General features: G+C 44.5%; 1 protein-coding gene across 1 annotated transcript in view; it reads right to left on the bottom strand.

The window, feature by feature from the left end:
• Positions 1-624: 624 nt before the first annotated feature.
• Positions 625-18,895, bottom strand: part of noxred1 (NADP-dependent oxidoreductase domain containing 1) — a 30,849-nt gene continuing 12,578 nt past the window's right edge. Inside the window, exons 5-6 of the mRNA XM_020513816.2 lie at positions 11,372-11,588; positions 625-6,492 (exon numbers count right to left, since the gene is read on the bottom strand). Coding sequence (XP_020369405.1) covers positions 6,327-6,492; positions 11,372-11,588 — 383 coding nt within the window. The 3' untranslated portion in view covers positions 625-6,326. The remainder of the gene's footprint in view (positions 6,493-11,371; positions 11,589-18,895) is intronic.

Raw genomic sequence — 18,895 nt, 5'->3', positions numbered from 1 at the left:
TCAAGATGGAGAATGAGGTAGTTGATTCGGAGACCAGGGTGCTGAATCTGAATAAAGGAAACGATGAAGATATAACAAGCGAGTTGGTCTTGATAGTTTGGGGAGAGTTACCGAAAGGGATGACAGTGGATAGGCAATGGCAAACATTCAAAGAACTCATGGGGGAACTGCAACAACTGTTTATTCCTGGACAAAAACAAAGTTGCTGGAAAAGCCCAGCAGGTCTGGCGACAGCGTCTGTGAAGAAAAAACAGAGTTAACGTTTCGGGTCCGGTGACCCTTCTCAGCAAGTTATGAGGAAGGGTCCCCGGACCTGAAATGTTAACTCTTGCTTTTTCCTTCACAGATGTTGCCAGACCTGCTGAGCTTTTCCAGCAACTTTGTTTTTGCTCCTGATTGACAGCATCCACAGTTCTTTCGGTTTTTAATTCGGTTTTATTCCTGTCTGGCAAAAAAGCAAAATGGGTAAGAGGGCCAATCCATGGCTTACAAAGGAAATTAGAGATAGTATCCGATCCATGGAAAAAGCATACAGATCGGCCAAGAAACATAACGTGTCTGAGGATTAGGAGCAGTTTAGAATTCAACAAAGAGGGACCAAGGGATTGATTAAGAAGGGGAAAATACAGTACAAAAGAAAGCTTGCAAGGAACATAAAGACTGATATTAACAGTTTCTATAGGTACGTGAAGAGAAGGAGATTGGCAAAGACAAATGTAGGTGTCCTACAGACTGAAATGGGGGCATGTATAATAGGGGACAAGAAATGGCTGAGCAACTGAATACGTACTTTGGTTCTGTCATCAGAAAAGAGGACACAAATCAGATACCAGAAGTGTCGAAAAGTGCAAGATTTAGGGAGAGGGAAGAATTGAGGGAGATCAATATTAGTAGAGAAATGGTGCTGGGAAAAATTGATGGGATTGAAAACAGATAAATCCCCACAGCCTGATAAACTACATCCCAGAAGAGTTACAGAAGTAGCTCTAGAAATAGTGGATGCATTGGCGGTGGTCATCTTCCAGGATTCTATAGACTCTGGAACAGATCCTGCAGATTGGATGGTAGTTAATGTCACTCCAATTTTCAAAAATGAAGGTAGAGAGAAAACCGAATTATAGACCAGTAAGTCTAACATCGGTAGTGGAGAAAATTCTCAAATCCATTATCAAGGACTTTATAGCACAGCTTTTAGAAAGCAATGGCAGGTTTAGAGAGTCAGCATGGATTTATGAAGGGGAAATCATGCTTGACAAATCTGTTGGAATTCAATGAAGATGAAACTAGTAGAGTTGACAAGGGGAGCCGGTCGATGTGGTATATTTAGACTTTCGGAAAGCGTTTGACAAAGTTCCACGTAAGAGATTATTGTACAAGATTAAAGTGCATGGGATGGGGGGAAGTTCATTGAGATGGAGAGAAAACTGATTGGCAGTGAGGAAACAAAGAGTAGGAATTAATGGATCCTTTTCAAATTGGCAGGCAGTAACTAGTGGGGTGTCACAGGGATTGGTGCTGAGACCCCAGCTGTTCACAATATATATTAATGATTTGGATTAGGGAACAAAATGTAACATCTCAAAGCTTGCAGATGATACCAAGTTGGGAGGGTGAACTGTGACAAGGATGCAGAGATCAAAAACAGAAGTTGCTGGAAAAGCTCAGCATGTCTGGCAGCATCTGTGAAGAAAATAAAATCACAGTTAACGTTTTGGGTCCGGTGACGCTTCCTCATAACTTGCTCAGAAGGGTCACCAGACCCGAAATGTTAACTCTGATTTTTTCTTCACAGATGCTGCCAGACCTGCTGAGCTTTTCCAGCAACTTCTGTACTTGTTCCTGATTTACAGTATCCTCAGTTCTTTTTTGGTTTTTATTAAAGATGCAGAGATCCTTCAGCATGATCTCGACAGTGTGGGTGAGTGGGCAAATCAATGGCAGATGCAGAATAATTTGGATAAATGTGAGATTATTCACTTTGGAAGCAAAAACAAGAAGGCAGATTACCTGAATGGCTGTAAATTGGGAGAGGGGGAGTGTGCAGCAGAACCTGGGTGTCCTTGTGCATCAGTTGCTGAAGGTAAGCATGCAGGTGCAGCAGGCAGTAAAGAAGGCAAATGGTATGTTGGCCTTCATTGCGTGAGGTTTCGAGTACAAGAGCAGGGATGTGTTGTTGCAGTTATATAGGGCTTTGAGACCTAGAATATTGTGTGCAGTTTTGGTCTCCTTTTCTGAGGAAGGATGCTCTTGCTCTCAAGGGAGTGCAGCAAAGGTTTACCAGGCTGATTCCGGGGATGGTGGGTCTGATATATGAGGAGAGATTGACAAGGTTGGGATTGTTTTCGCTGGAGTTCAGACAAATGAGGGGGAATCTCATAGAGACTTATAAAATTCTAACAGGACTGGACAAGGTAGATGCAGTGAGGATGTTCCCGATGGTGGGTGTGTCCAGACCCAGGGGTCACGGTCTGAGGATTTGGGGTAGACCATTTAGGACGGAGATGAGGAGACATTTCTTCACCCAAAGAGTGGTGAGCCTGTGGAATTCATTACCACAGGAAGTAGTTGATGCCAAAACACTGAATATATTCAAAAGGTGACTAGATATAGCACACCTCGGGCAAATTGGATCAAAGGTTGTGGGGAGAAAGCAGGATTAGGCTATTGAGTTGGACAATCAGCCATGATTGTGATGGATGGTGGAACAGGCTTGAACGGCCGAATGGCCTCCTCCTGCTACTATCTTCTGTTTCTATATTTACCTGGTTAGGCCTACATGTGACTCTAGACCCACAATGTGGTTGACTTTTAAGTGCTGACTAGCTAGAGATGTCAACATCCTGTGAATAATAGATTCTGCCTGAACTACTCTGAAACCTTCATCCATACATTTGTTGCCTCTAGACTTCGCAGCTGTAATGCTTCCCTCACTGGGCATATCTTCTACTCTCCATAAACTTGAGGCAATCCAGACCTTGGTGGCTGTATCCTCACTTGCACCAAGTTCTGTTCACCCATCTTCCCAGTGCACATTAACCCACATTAGCAACTTCTCAATTTTAAAATTCTCATCCTCATTTTCAAACCCCTCCATGGCTTTATATCCCTCCTTATTTCTCTAAGCACTTCCAGCTCCAAAACCCATTCTCTGCCTTTAGTTTGACTGTTTAGACATTCCCAGTTACCTTTGCTGCACTTGTAGGTTGTACCTTTGGTTGCCTAGCCCCAAGATCTGGAATACCACCCCTGCCCCCACTCTAATTGAGATATGACTAGTTAATGAGGAAGTGAAGGCACTAAAGATGTAAAGATTGAAACTTTAGCTTAGTGGAGGTCTCGTGCATTCTCTATCCTTGAGTAGAATTTTACCATCCTATGCTAGGGGACTTGGCTTCAGCCCTGACCTGACTTGACCTATATAGAGACCGAATTAATGGTCACTTCGTGCCCTGCTGCAATTTTTAGACTGGTTGAAGATCAGGGACAGCAGAGGGGGACACTCTGCAAGTCAGCCAGGCTTCTCAACCCTGCGCCCACCCCAGCATGTGCAAACCAGCCCCTACAAAACTCCCAAAACACCCAAGACCAAATTCCATCACCTTAGTGGGTGCCACCCTTGCCTCTGTGCCTAAAGGCTAAGGGATCGAGCCACATTCCAGAAATTTGAGTCATACATGTGACATCAGACCCAAAGCACTAGTTGAATCTTAATTGCCCTCTGAAATAGATAGCAAGGCTGTCAGTTCAAAGGCAATTAGGGAAGGGCAACAAATGTCAACCGAGGCTGTGACACACATATCCCATGAAAGAATAAGTTTTAAAAAAGCTAGTTTCCCTTGAAACTATTTGAAAAAGTAGGGGAGTTCTCCACCTGTCATGGCCAGAATTAAAACAAAAGAACCAGGAGCAAGCTATGTAATAAGATCATGGCTGATCTTTTCGTGGCCTCAGCTCCACTTACTCACTCTCTCACCATAACTCTTAAATCCTTTACTGTTCAAAAAATTATCTTAGCTTTAAAAACATTCCATGAGGAAGCCTCAACTACTTCACTGAGCAGGGAGTTCCACAGATTCAAAACCATTTGGATGAAGAAGTTTCACCTCAATTCAGTCCTAAATTTGTTCCCCCTGATCCTCCCTGCTTCTATCTTATCCCCTTCATAATTTTATATGTTTCTATAAGATACCCCCTCATTCTTCTAAATTCCAATGAATATAATCCCAATCTACTCAGTCTCTCCTCATAAACCAACCCTTTCAACTCTGAAATCAACCTAGTGAATCTGCTCTGTACTAGTGCCAGTACATCCTTTCTCAAGTAAGGAGTCTAAAAGTGCATGCAGTACTCCAGGTGTGGCCTCACCAGCACCTTACACAACTGCAACATAACCTCCCTCCTTTTAAACTCAATCCTTCTAGCAATGAAGGACAATATTCCATTTGCCTTCTTAATTACCTTTTGAACCTGCAAACCAACCTTCTGTGATTCATGCACAAGGACACCCAGGTCCCTCTGCACAGCAGCATGCTGCAATTTTTTTTACCATTCAAGTAATAGTCCCTTTTACTTTTATTCCTACCAAAAATGGATGACTTTACATTTATCAATATTGAGTTCCATCTGCCAGGCTTTTGCCTACTCACTTTAACTATCTATATCCCTCTGCAAACTTTCAGAGTCCCCTGCACACTTTGCTCTACCACTCATCTTAGTGTCATCAGCAAGCTTTGAGACACTACATGTGGTCCCCAACTCCCAAATCATCTATATAAATTGTAAACAATTGTGGTCCCAACACTGATACCTGAGGCACACCACTAGTCACTGATCACCAACCAGAAAAGTACTCATTTATCCCCACTCTTTGCTTCCTGTTAGTTAACCAATCCTCTCTCCATGCCAATACATTGCTTGTAACCCCATGCACCTTTATCTTATGCAGCAGCCTTTTGTGAGGCACCTTGTCAAATGCCTTTTGGAAATCTAGATACACCACATCTACTGGGTCCCCATTGTGCACATCGCACTCATAATGTCTTCATTGAATTCCAGTAAATTAGTTAAATTCTTGCCTTCATGAACCCATGCTGTGTCTGCCCAATGGGACAATTTATATCTCGATGTCTTGCTATTTTTTCATTGATAGTAGATTCAAGCATTTTTCCCACTATAGAAGTTAAGCTAACTGGCTTATAATTCCTCATTTTTTGTCTACCTCCTTTTTTAAACAGTGGCATCACACTTGCTGTTTTCCAACCTGCTGGAACTGCTCCAGAGTCCAGTGAAATTTAGAATTCTGAGGATTAGGGTTAGAGAGGGATCATATGTTGGTTATTATTTGCACTGCTGTTTCGGTAAGTTTCCTACCACAGTGACTACAATTTCAAAATACTCCAATAGTTTTAAATTACTTCTGTGTTGGTGGCTGATGTGACAAAATAAGCTGGACAAAAATATAATTCTTCCTATTCAGGCACTGATTGATGTTTATGGTCGAAAGTTGAAACTGACATCAACTGGAAAGGCCTAGACATAAAAAAAATGTTTTCTTTAATTGTGACTTAGAGTGGAACAACAGAAAGAAATGCATGGAAATACTGTCCTTGTTGAACTTATTAAAATAAAGAGGCTGGAACATCTGATATGCATTTGTCTAATTTGGTGTCACTTCACAAAGACATCATTGACTGAAGAGAAAGCTGTTAATTGTCCCCTTTCTCCACAGCAGTCAGTCCCTGCTCCACTGTTCCCCAGGCCTTTACTCTCTTCTGGGATATGGCTGAAGCAAACAGTGCAATGGGACAGCGGCGGGGAATGGAGAATGGACAGAGATCAGCTTGAAATAAAATTCCAAAAGTAATTCTTTCCACTTTTATCCTGAGTTCATGAGCCAATTATCAACAATTGACCCAGGCGCACACACTTTTGCTAGCGGAGCATAAAGTGAGCCCCCAGTAAATATCCAAAGTCGAAGGGGAAATTTGAACTTAAACCCAATCACTGATCTTTCACCTTTCACAAAAGAGTCCCCAATTTCAATGAGTGGCCAAAGACTCTGCAGTGACAGGTTGTAAAAGACAGGAAACTGATCAGGGAAAGGAGATCCCTGGCAACAAGTGGGAGCTGGACAGATTACTAGACAGCAAAGTGAGTGATGTGTCCAGATGTATCGAATGAGACTTTTGTGCTTTAGGACTGGTCATTTAGTTGCCTTCTGGAATTGTCTTTCTGATCTATAAATTCCTCTCGATGGTGTGAACATATAACTGTGTGGCACTTGTAGTTCAATCACTTAGCTGCCGCCCACCTCTCCTCAGACAGGTTCAGCGTCCACAGCAATCACTATATTCAGACAGTTGTTTCTTCCTTAGCAAAGACATCCGGTATATGAAGCTGAGGTGTTGCTGCAGGCGTGGATGTATCAAGAAGAACTTTGTGAGGGGGGTGTCTCTGATGGACACAGATGCCAGGTCAAACCAGGGGAATGGGCTGAGAAGAGACATTTAAAGAGAAAAACACATGACTTTAGCAGAATCCTTTGGAAACATCGATAGGAAATAAGTAAACCCTTCTCAGATCCAAGATCCTCTTTGCTTTCTGCATCCTCTCTTGCAGAAGGTGCTTGGTGACTATCTGACCATATCATAGGTGAGCTCGGCTCCAAATTAGAAATTACCAAAAAGAGCTACTAGGAACAAGACATCCAGACTGTGATTTCCCACCACTCATAGAAACATAGCAACTAGGTGCAAGAATAGGCTATTCAGACCTTCAAGTCTGCTTCACCATTCAATATGATTAAGGTTGATCCTCTAGCTCAATGGTATATTCCCACTTTCTCCCATACCCATTGATGCCTTTAAAAGTAAAAAAAAAGTCACCTTTTTGAACATATTAATTGACATAGCCTACACAGCCTTCTGTGGTAGAGAATTTCAGAGGTTTATTACTCTTTTGGTAAAGACAGATTTTCCTCATCTCAGTCCTGAATGGTACATTCCATATTCTGAGACTGTTGCCCCAGTTTGGGACTCCCCAGTCAGGGAAAACATACTGCCTACATCAAGTCAGTCTGACCTTGTTAGAATTTTATGTGTTTCAATCAGATCCACTCTCATCCTTCTAAACTGTAGCGAGTACGGGCCCAGTCAAGCCAACCTCTCCTCATAGGACAGTCCTGCTATTCCCTGATATCAGCCTTGTGAACCTCCACTGGACAAATAATCAAATGCTCTGGGAATATGGGTTCCAAACCAACCATGGGAAATGGTGGAATTTGAATTCAATAAAATCATGAATTAGAAGCTTGAACAATGGCATCTGTTAAACCACTGTCAAGTGTTGTAAAAACACATCTGGCTCAGTAATATCCTTTAGGGAAGGAAATCTGCCATCCTTACCTAGTCTGGCCTACATGTGTTTCCAGACCCATAGCAACGTGGCTGACTTGTAACTGCACTCTGAAATGGCCGAGCACGCTACTGAGTACAAGGGCACTCAAGGATGGGCAATAAATATTGGCCTTGCCAGAAATGCCCACATTGCATGCATGAACTTAAAAACAATGTTAGGCATGGTGTAGTGAGGGGAGGATATGAGCCATTAGAGTGTTGCTATGATCCCAACTGAAGTTACTACTGGACAAATCAGATCCCAGATCAGATCACTTTATAGTTAATCAAAATTCAGAAAAAAATCCTTCCCTAACCAAATTGTAAGTTTGTCTTAGCTGCTTCTTTTCAGTACTAATCCCATGAACTTGGATTTTCTCTTGACACTCTCACAATCGAAAGTTTAGACTTTCTCAGTCTTTTCATAACGTGCAGAGGTCTAATCAAACACAACTTGGTCTGGAAGTTTCACAAACAACACAAAAAGCATTCCATTAGGGGTTCCATGAAAAGCTAATGGGCAAAATAAGGATCCATGGAGATGGGGTTTATAATAACGCAGGAAGTTCAACTGGAAAGGAACATAGTTTGTTGGTGAACACCAATATAGAACCCAGCCTGGGTGAGACAATTTTGCAGATCCATCCTGAGGTATACTTTTTAAATATTTTTCATATCCAAAGTGCTTTTACACACAACTGAACAACTTTACTATCACTAAAAACCCTGACTTTTTTTTTGGTTTTTAACTATTAACTGCCACCAGTAAATCATCCAAGTTGCCAATTAGAAATTTACATGCAAAGCTCATTACAGGCAATGCAAACCATTTGGGTCTGTTTGTTTTTTCCCTTTTTTTTTCTCCACTGTGCCACAAGAACCAGGGTCTGCTTTATTTTTTTTTAAACCCAGAAGTGTTATCACACTCATATGAGTGATCTTTCCACCACCAAAAATCTCTGTGACTTTATTTTAAGCTGCTTAACCACTCACATGCTCCCTCTCCAAGGGTATCTGGGCACAAACACAACTGCAGGCAAGGTCTGCTTTTTTTTTTATTATTTAACCTATTTTTCTATTCAATCTGTTCAGAGATGTAATTTATCCTCTGGAACAGGTGGGACATGAACCCAGGTCTCTTGGTTCAGGGGTAGGGATACTACCGCTGCACCAGAAAGTGACCCTTCAGGAGCTGCTTAATAAAGGGCTTAGTTAATGAGTTCCAGCTAGGCAAGCCATTGCCTGTTACCAAGGGAACTCATTCTCAACAAGCTCCACAGGGAGATTAATTATCCTTAAATGGGCCTTAAAAGGGTTATCACAGGGGTAATACATCAGCATGACTGGAAGCAGAGAGTGGACATAAATGGGGTATTTACAAGTTGGCAGTCAGTGAATGGTGGAATGCTGCAAGGTCCAGTGTTGGGGCCTCAGGTATTTGCAATCTACATCAATGAATAGTCAAAAAGCCAGAAAGTGATATATCTAAATTTGCTGATGACACAAAGTTGGGGGGAAGATAAATATGGGGAGGACAAAAAGAGGCTGCAAAGAGATATAGACGAGATAAGTGAGTGGGTAATAAGATAGCCAATGGAGTATAAAGTAGGGAAGTGTGGAGATATCTACTTTGTCATAAGAACAGGACAGTGGAATATTTTTAAAAGATATGAAACTTGCATGCATTGAAGTTTCAAAGCAACTTGAGTTTTCCCATACAATATTAACAGGACGTTAACAGTTATAGCAAGCAATCTAAAAGGCAAATGGCATGTTAGCCTTTATTGCAAAGGGATTGCAGTACAGAATTAAAGAAGTCTTGCTAAGATTATACAGGATTTTGGTGAAACCACATCTGGAGTGCTGTATGCAGTTTTGATCTCCACATTTAAGAAAAGCAGTAAGAAAGGTGGTACAATGGAGGTTCACTATATTCAACCCTGGGATGAGGGGCTTGTCCTATTATGACAGATTGAGTAAATTAGGTCTACACCCACTGGAGTTTAGATGAAGACAGGTGATCTCCATGAAACATTCATAGAATCATGGAATCCCTACTGTGTGGAAACGGGCCATTCAACCATCAAGTCCACACCAACTCTCCAAAGAGCATCCCGACCAGACCCACACCCATCCCTGTAACCCTGCATTTCCCATGGCTAATCTACATAGCCTGTGCATCCCTGGACACTATGGGCAATTTAGAATGGCCAGTCCATCTAACCTGCACATCTTTGGACTGTGGGAGGAAACTGGAGCACCCAGAGGAAACCCACGCAGACACTGGGAGGATGTGCAAATTCCACACAGACAGTAACCCAAGAAACCTGTGTCTCTGGTGCCGTGAGGCAGCAGTGCTAGCTACTGTGCCGGTTCTGAATGAGTTTGATCGGGTAGAGGCTGAGAGACAGACAGTGCTGGAGAAACTCAGAAAATCTGGCAGCATAAGTAGAGAGAAAAATAGTGTTAACATTTTGAATCCAGTGACCTTCATCAGAACTGAAAGTAGCTGGAAAAGAGTGGTGCTTATACTGATGATGGTGTGGAGAAGGGGGAAGTGATTTGAGTACATGGAAACGATGTCCAGACAGACAGAGAGAGAGACAAAGAGAGAGGACGACAAAGGAATTGCTGATGATAAAACTGATACAGAAATGGCTGCTGGGTAGGGTGCCAATGACAAGTGTAAATAGTTGAAAATAGGTTGGCTTGCCGGGAGCAACCCATAGAAAACAGGACTTATGGGTGTGGGAGAAGGATAATGAACATAGAGGAAGGTGTTCACATTCTGAATTTGTTAAACTCATTGGCACAGTTGCTCGGTGGTTAGCACTGCTGCCTCACAGCACCACGGACCCGGGTTCGATTCCACTCTCGGCCAACTGTCTCTGTGGAGTTTGCACATTCTCCTCATGTCTGCGTGGGTTTCTTCCAGGTGCTCTGGTTTCCTCCCACAGTCCAAAAATGTGCAGGCTAGGTGGATTGGCCATGCTAAATTGCCCATAGTGTTCAGGGATGTGTAGATTATGAGGGTTTATAGGGGGTTGGGACTGGGTGGGATGCTCGGAGGGTCGGTGTGGACCTGTTGGGCCAAAGGACCTGTTTCCACAGTATAGGGATTCTATTCTATGGATTGAGTTCTGAAAGCTGTGAGGTACCTAGGACGAAGATGAGATGCTGTTCTTCCAGCTTGCGTTCAGCCTCGCTGGAGCATTGTGGCAGCCTGGAGCAGAGATGTTAGCCAGGGAGCATGGTGGTATGTTGAAATAGCAGGCAACTGGAAGCTCAGGGTCATTTTTAATGGAAAAAGTGTACATGTTCTGCAAAGTGATCACCAATCTGTCTCAGAGAAGTGTGGATCCTAGAGCATTGGGGAGTTGAGGGCAACGAGGAGATGGCATGAAAGAAACAAGAGTTGAGGCCTGGGGATAGATCAGGATGATCTTATTGAATGGCAGGACTGGCTTAAGAGGCCTAGTCCAATAGGGAACTCAGAAGGAAGTTCTTCATCCAGAGAGACGTGAGAATGAAGAACTTGATACCAAATTGAGGTGAGCAGTTGAGATGGTGATGGAGGAATCTGGGATACTGGATGAAATGTATGATTCTTAGCGTCTGATTATCTGTCTGTTGTTTGAGTTGTCTCTGGGGCTGCTCTCAATTTTGGCACAAATTCCCAGATGTTCGCAAAAGGAATGATACAGCGTTAGACTAAATCATGGTGGCACACTGGTGTAATTAATAAAGGTTTAATAATAAACTATTATCAGTTTAATAATTTTATGGTCCTCTGTATTGACATCAGATAATTAAGTTCAAATTCACAAAATAATATGGTGAGATTTAAACTCCAATCTCAAGATTATAAGTTCAGACCACTAAAATGCTCATCCCAAAACATATTCATCAAGCTCCTATATCTCAAAGCACATGAAGTTACAGATATTCCAATGATCAAGTCATGAGATACAACATACCTGTTATTTGACAGTAGCTGAATGCAGGGTGCGTTAACGAAGCTTTCACGAGTAAACAAAGTTGGGTTGTCAATTGCTTCCACACCTTGTGAAGGGCTGAACATGAGGTCATTGAGTATGTCCAGTGAGAGGTGATGGGGCACTTTCAGTAAGTGGAGGACATTCAGGACAGAATACATTACTTCTTCGAACCACTTGGGGTCCAGACACGAAATAGCTGAGAGGATCAGAGCAAATTCAGAGTACAACCAACAACTGAGTTTGGAAAAATCAAACAAAGCAAAGAAACAGACAGCATTTATGCAGATATTCAGGAGAAATTTGTTAGGTTTCACATGTGAGGCTTTTAAAGTTGATAATTCTCTTAAGGTGTCATCTCCCTGAAAATCTATTTTTCATTTTTTTTACCCATTCATGGGATGAGGGCGTTGCTGGCTAGGCCATCCCTAATTGCCTAGAGCCAATTAAGAGTCAACCACATTGCTGTGGGCCTGGAGTCACGTGTAGGCTAGACTAGGTAAGAATGGCAGTTTCCTTCCTTAAAGGGCAGATGAGCATTTCCCCCTCAACAACTGACAATGGATCCATGGGCACCATTAGAGTATTAATTCTGGATTTTTATTCAATTCAAATTCCACCATCTGCTGTGGTGGGATTCGAACCCAGGTCCCCGTAACATTACCTGGATCTCTGGATTAACAGTCCAGCAATAATACCATAATAGGCCATTGCCTCTCCTGCCTCCTCTCCTATAGCTAATAAATCAAGGTGTATCTGACAAGGGTCCATTCCCTATGCATCAGCCTAGAGATTGTCAACAATCAATTTTAGTATGGACATTGTGAACAGCTAAGTATGATGGGTTTCATACCATATGCTCACATGAACTGGATTGCTGGCTAAAAATGAAAAGCACTCCCCCTTGACAGATTTGCATTTTTGTTAACCCAGAGCTGCTGGAGTCAATTTTAATATTCAACCAGTGCCCAGGTTAAGATCAGCACAAACCTGAACTGAAACCTGCTTATTTCTTGTTTTTATGGTAAGGCAGTATACCAAGTGTTCAATCATTACTTAGTGAATTCCTAAAGAAGATGGATTGAGCAGAGTTAATGGGAGTACTCATGGGAGTAGGTAGCAAGGAATAACTCTTTTAATGTGGGGGGTAATGCTGTCAACTGGAATGAATGGGCATAGCTATGATGGGAATAGTAACAATTGCCTCTTCCGGGGGTGATGCTGTTATCCCTAAGACACCAAATCATAACAGCAATAGTTAATCTTTTTGACTCTACAAGTGATGCTGTGACCTCCAGTTCCAACAAATTCAACGACAAAACATCAATTCATCAAAAGCACCTTTGATTTAACCAGGTGAGAATATGACCAGATGAATCAGAGAATTTTACAGTACAAGAAGAGGCCATTTAATCTATCATGGTCTGTACCAGCTCTTGAAAGAGTTGTCCAGCCTTATATCCAGACACTTCAAAATTCATCACTTTCAAATATATATCCAGCTCTCTTTTGAACCCTCTTATAGCAAAAAAAACTGATCTCCTGACTCCCTCCAGAGCCTGTCCACCGTCTACAAGGCACAGGTAAGGAGTGTAATGGAATACTCCCCACTTACCTGGATGAGTGCACCTTCAGCAATGCTGAAGAAGCTTGACACCTTCCAGAACAAAGCAGCCCTCTTGATTGGCACCACATCCACAAGCATCCGCTCTCTCCATGACCGATACTCAGTAGCAGCAGTGTGTACTATCTACAAGATGCAGAAATTCACCAAAGATCATCAGACAGCACTTTCCAAACTCATGACCACTTCCATCTAGAAGGACAAGGGCAGCAGATACATGGGGAACACCACCATCTGAATGAGTGAATGAATGAACGAATGATTTGACACATATATCTTGAAGATACAGTGAAGTGTTTGTTGCCACATTCTGGCACATTTTGAGTTATAATAAGGATAAAAAGAAATTACTTAAATAAGAGTTCATCTTCTGTTCAAATTGGGATCTCAAGCACAGCTTCAGGGTTTCTGCAAGGTGCCTGGAAGGTATTCTGGTCCTCAAAGAGTCCCGCATTGGGAACAACAATGGTGACACTGATGCTCCAGGAGGCCCCATGCAACCAAGAGACCCTGGTTCTGCTGCCGCCGCCGCCACCTCACTGACACCACCAAGAGGCCAGGTTCATGGTCTACTGCTGCCAGGAGTTCCCACTCCAGGCACCGCTACTGCCAAGAGTCAAGGCTCCAGTCCGGCTGCTGCCAGGAGTCCAGGTGTAGTGATTCTAACCAGGCCAGCCAGGTGGACCTCAAAGAATATGAGTTCCCTGATTGGGGCTTGTTAATCTGGTCCAATCAGGGAGCCCTGGCTGACAAATAGAAACAGGAGAGTCAGACATCCTGTTCACTCTGACACCTTGTTTTAAGGGAGTTGGATCAGTTTCAAGTATTTTCCAGATGGAAATAAAGGACGACTTGGTGATAGGATATTGTGGCAATGAGAAAAAAGCACAATCCTGAAGAAATTCACTTGCAACAGTTGTATTTGAGTTGGGGTAAGCATTTCTGGGATCATGCTGTTATTTGGGAAGCTTGCCATTGAAGACTGTGCCCAGTATGTGGAAAGAATGTATTATTTTCTCTGAGCAAGTGACATTGGGGCAGAAGAAAGGCAACGACTAATTGATTGATTGATTTTTGTTGTCACATGTACCGAAATACAGTGAAAAGCTTTGTTTACGAGCAGTACAGGCAGATCACAGCAAGCAAAGGATGTACAGATCAAAAAGACTTAGAGGCATACAGGTTACATTGCAGGTTAGATTATTTGAGGCTAGAGTCCATTCAACAGCCTGATAACAACTGGAAAGAAGCTGTTCCTGAACCTGCTTGTGCGTGTGTTCAAGCTTCTGTATCTTCTGCCTGATGGAAGAGGTTGTAGGAGGTCATTACCAGGGTGCGATAGGTCTTTGATAATGTTGACTGCCTTTCAGTGGCAGCGATTGACTTCTGTGATGGTCTGGGCTCTGCACACCAGCTTCTGTAGTTTCTTACGGTCCTGGGCAGAACAGTGGCCATACCAGGCCATTATGCACCCGGACAGATGCTTTCTACGGTGCATCTGTAGAAGTTGGTGAGGGATCTTATGGACATGCCAAAGTTCCTGAGCTGCCTGAGGAAGAAGAGGTGTTGTTGTGCCTTCTTGACTGTCGCATTCATGTGGGAAGTCCAGGAGAGGTCGTCGGTTATCGTCACTCCGAGGAACTTGATGCTCTTCACTCTCCCAACCTCAGTTCCGTTGATGTTGATGGGGACATGTTCTCCTCCTTTGAATTCGATGATCAGTTCTTAAGTTTTGCCGATTTTGAGAGACAGATTGTTTTCACTGCACCATGTCTCCCTTTTGTATTTTGACTCATTGTTGTTAGATATCCATCCCATTATAGTGGTCAGAGATAGTAGGAACTGCCAATGCTGGAGTCTGAGATAACAAGGTGTAGATCTGGATGAATTAAGCAGACCAGGCAGCATCAGAGGAGCAGGAAAACTGACTTTTCGGGTCTGGACCCTTCTTCAGAAATGGGGGAGGGGAAGGGGGCTCTGAAATAAATAGAGAGAGGGGGAGACAAAGATAGAAGGTGGATACTGTGTGGTCACCGGACTTGTAGTGATCGTTTGGAATTTGGCAACACAGTTGTAGGTGTACAGGGAGTACAGTAGAGGGCTGAGGACGTATCCTTGAGATGGGGGTGCTCCAGTGTTGAGTGCTATTGTGGAGGAGGTGCAGTTACCTATTCTCACTGATTGTGGTCTGTGCGTCAGAAAGCTGAGAATCCAATTGCAGAGGCCGTAGCCAAGACCAAGGTCATGCAGTTTTGAAGGGCTAATGGTATTGAAGGCAGAGCTGTAGTCAACGAGCAGAAGTCTGACATAGGAGTCTTTGTTATCCAGACGTTCCAGGGATGAGTGCAGGGCTAGAGAAATGGCATCCTCCGTGGATCTGTTATGTTGGTAGGCAAACTGTAGGGGATCGAGGCAGGTTGACAGCATGGACTTGATGGGGGCCATGACCAGCCTCTCAAAGCACTTCATGATTATTGAAATCAGAGCTATTGGGCGTTAGTCATTAAGTGTTTTCTTGAGTACGGGGATGATGGTGGTCTTCTTGAAGTAGGTGGGCACTTCGGCTTGTAGGAGGGAGAAGTTGAAGATGTCGGGGAATGCATAGGATCTGTGTGCTCGACCAGGGACACCATCTGGGCCCATCACTTTCCTTCGGTTGACTCTCAGGAAGACTGATCTGACTTCTGAAGCAGTGACAGAGGGAACAGGTGTGTCTCGGGCTGTCAGGGCAGGCATTGCCATGCTGGTGGTATTCTGCTCAAACTGAGCATAGAAAGCATTGAGCATGTCAGGGAGGGATGTGTTGTCCGCTATCTTATGCTGTTTCATTTTGTATCCCGTAAAGTCGTTCAGGCTTTGCCATAGACATCAGGAATCTGTTTGGTAGGTCTGGGCCTCTGACTTGGTCCAGCACTGCTTCTTGGCCTCCCTGATGGCTTTGCGGAGGTCATATCTGGATTTCCAGTATCGGTCTGGGTCACCCGACTTGAATGCTACACGTCTGGTCTTCAGTAGGGAGTGGATTTCCTGGTTCGTTCAAGTTTTCCGGTTGGGGAACACTCAGATTGACTTCTTTGGTACACAGTCCTCCCAACATTTGCTAATGAAGTCTGTGACGGTGATGGCGTACTCGTATAGGTTTTCCGCTGAACACTTGAACACGGTCCAGTCCACCGAGTCCAAGCAGACCCGGAGATGGTCTTCTGCTGCCTCGGACCAGCACTGTACTTCCTTTTGTGAAGGATTCTCCCGTTTCAGCTTCTGCTTGTAAGCTGGATGGAGGAACACAGCACTGTGGTCGGATTTTCCGAAGTGTACACAGGGGATTGAGCAGTAGGCGTCTTTGATGGTTGTGCAGCCGTAGTCCAGAATGTTTGGTCCCCTGGTGGGGCAGGAGATGTGTTGGTGGTATTTTGGCATCACCTACTTGAGGTTGGCTTGATTGAAGTTGCCGGCCACAATGAGTCTTGCCTGAGGGAATTTTGTCTCTAGAGTGTTTGTGGCGGTGTAAATCACATCTAGGCCATTCTTCACATTCACATGGGGTGGTATGTAGACTGCTGTCAGGATGGCAGAGGTGAACTCTCGTGGTAGGGAGTAGGGACGGCATCTTACTGTAAGGTATTCTAGGTCTGGTGAGCAGTGGCTTGCCAGGATCGCTACATCCAAGCACCAGGAAGTATTGATCAGGAAGCATACCCCTCCGCCCTTCGCCTAACCCAAGGACACCATGCATTCCATGTGGTGTATGGAGAACCTGTCAGCTTGTAGGGCACAGTTGGGCATGGCAGGGATGAGTCAAGTTTCCATGAAGCAGAACACACAACAGCCTCTCAGGTCTCTCTGGTAGGTAAGTCTAGATCCAAGTTCATCCGTTTTGTTTTTGATACTTTGGACATTTGCTCGGAGTATGCTGGGGAGGGGAGTTTTGAAACCATGTAGTTTCAACCTCACCTTTAGGCCAGCACGTTTTCCCTGTGTCCTTGTTGGTTTCCTGCATCCTGATGGTCTGGGGAGTCGGTGCTGCGAGTCTGCTGCTCCTGCAGGTAAATGAGTTGGTTCCGGTCAGTCTGGGCCTCCCCTGATGGTGGGACACTGCAAGGTTAGAGTTCAGGCCTGGGCTGGTCTGGTCTCCTCGGGGATGGGTGGCTTTGGTGAAGTTTCTGATCTTGGGCAGTCCCAGTTGGTGTTGGAGCGAGACTTCTTTACTTGCAGGTAAGTGAGTCAGGCCTGATTGGGCCGGGCCTCCACAGGGTCACGCTGATGTCTGTCTCAGATCGGTTGGACGTTCTCAGGGTCGCCTGCTGCCGGTCTCGGGTCAGTCAGAGTTCTAGTGGGTCAAGTAGCAGTCAGAGCCGATTCTGTTCCGGGTCATGATCGGGTTGTTTATGCAGGACACAAGACTCTGCTAAGCGAGAAACAGTTTACTTCAGCGGATGAAGTTTGGTGTACGAACTACGGGAATGGCTTTGCATGGATAAGAGGCTTGATCGACTCGAGGTCAGGTCCAGTGATGTATAACGTTTGGATAGGTGCAACGGTCTTGAAGGTAGACTATAGGAAGACTGCAAACTCGCAAACAGTATGGTAACAAAACAAGCCCTGCTCCTCGACAGCCTTTCTGACTGCTCGAGAACCTGGGCTTCTCCCTCTCCCTCTCAAGAGTTAAAGATATCTTGGAATCTGAGATGGACACAGCGGATGTTGCTGCCGTTGCCGCCCGAAGAAGAGAATGAATTTGTTCTGAGATGCTCCTGGCACAAGAGGCAAGCTACTGCGTGTAACATGCTGAGTATATCAGAGGCAGAGTTGGAGGAACCTGACCCAGTGTTAAAATACCCCAGGAAGAGCTACAAAAAACAGAATCGGCCTATGCCCTTGGATCAGAGAGGGAGGGATATAGTGATTGTAATGAGGTCAGCAAATGAACCACATAGAATATGAGTTCCCTGATTGGGGCTATTAATCTGGTCCAATCAGGGAACCCTGGCTGACAGATAGAAACAGGAGTGTCGGACATTCTGTTCACTTTGAGAGCTGAGGCCTCTTTATGTGTAAATAAAGGATGACTTGGTAATGGGATACCAGCCTCTGTGGAGTTATCTCACCAGGCTCCAGACCTACCACCACCGCTGCCAGGACTCCAGACACTGGACAATGCCACTGCCACTTGGAGTCCAGGCTCTGGGCACCAGCACTACTGCTAAGAATCCAGGCTCTGGACACCAGCGCCGCCACAAGGAGTCCAGGCTCTGGACACCAGCGCCGCCACAAGGAGTCCAGGCTCTGGACACCGGCATAGCCGCAAGGAGTCCAGGCTCTAGGCACTAGTGCTGCCACAACGAGTCCAGGCTCTGGGCACCAGCGCAGCCGCAAGGAGTCCAGGCTCTGGGCACTGTCACTGCTGCTTTCACTTGGAGTCCCAATCCACTCTGCTGTGGTTGTAGCCACCGCCATGCTGTCACCGCTCCAGCTTCGAAGATAAAAAAGAAAAGAAAAAGAAAAAGAAAAATGGTGAAAAGTAATAGAGAAAATAATGTCGCCAGCCTGGAGTTGACGGACTTCTTTGAGCCCGGACACTACCTACCCTGCCAGCGCCATCTGCAAGTTCCCCGCCAAGTCACTCACCATTCTGACTTGGAAATATATTGCCGTTCCTTTACTGTCGCTGGGTCAAGATCCTGGCAGTCCCTCCCTCAGGGCGTTGTGGGTCAACCTACAACATGTGGATTTCAGCAGTTCAAGAAGGCACCTCACCACCACCTTTTCAAGGACAACTAGGGATTAGCAATAACTAGAATGACCAGCCAGCGATGCCAATGAATGAATAATAACCTGGTCTGCCCTAATATGGCTCCAGTTCCACAGCAATGTGGCTGACT

The sequence above is a fragment of the Rhincodon typus genome, chromosome 8 (genome assembly GCF_021869965.1).
Source record: "Rhincodon typus isolate 14 chromosome 8, sRhiTyp1.1, whole genome shotgun sequence".
NCBI lineage: Eukaryota > Metazoa > Chordata > Chondrichthyes > Orectolobiformes > Rhincodontidae > Rhincodon > Rhincodon typus.
This window is presented reverse-complemented; position numbering and strand designations above follow the sequence as displayed.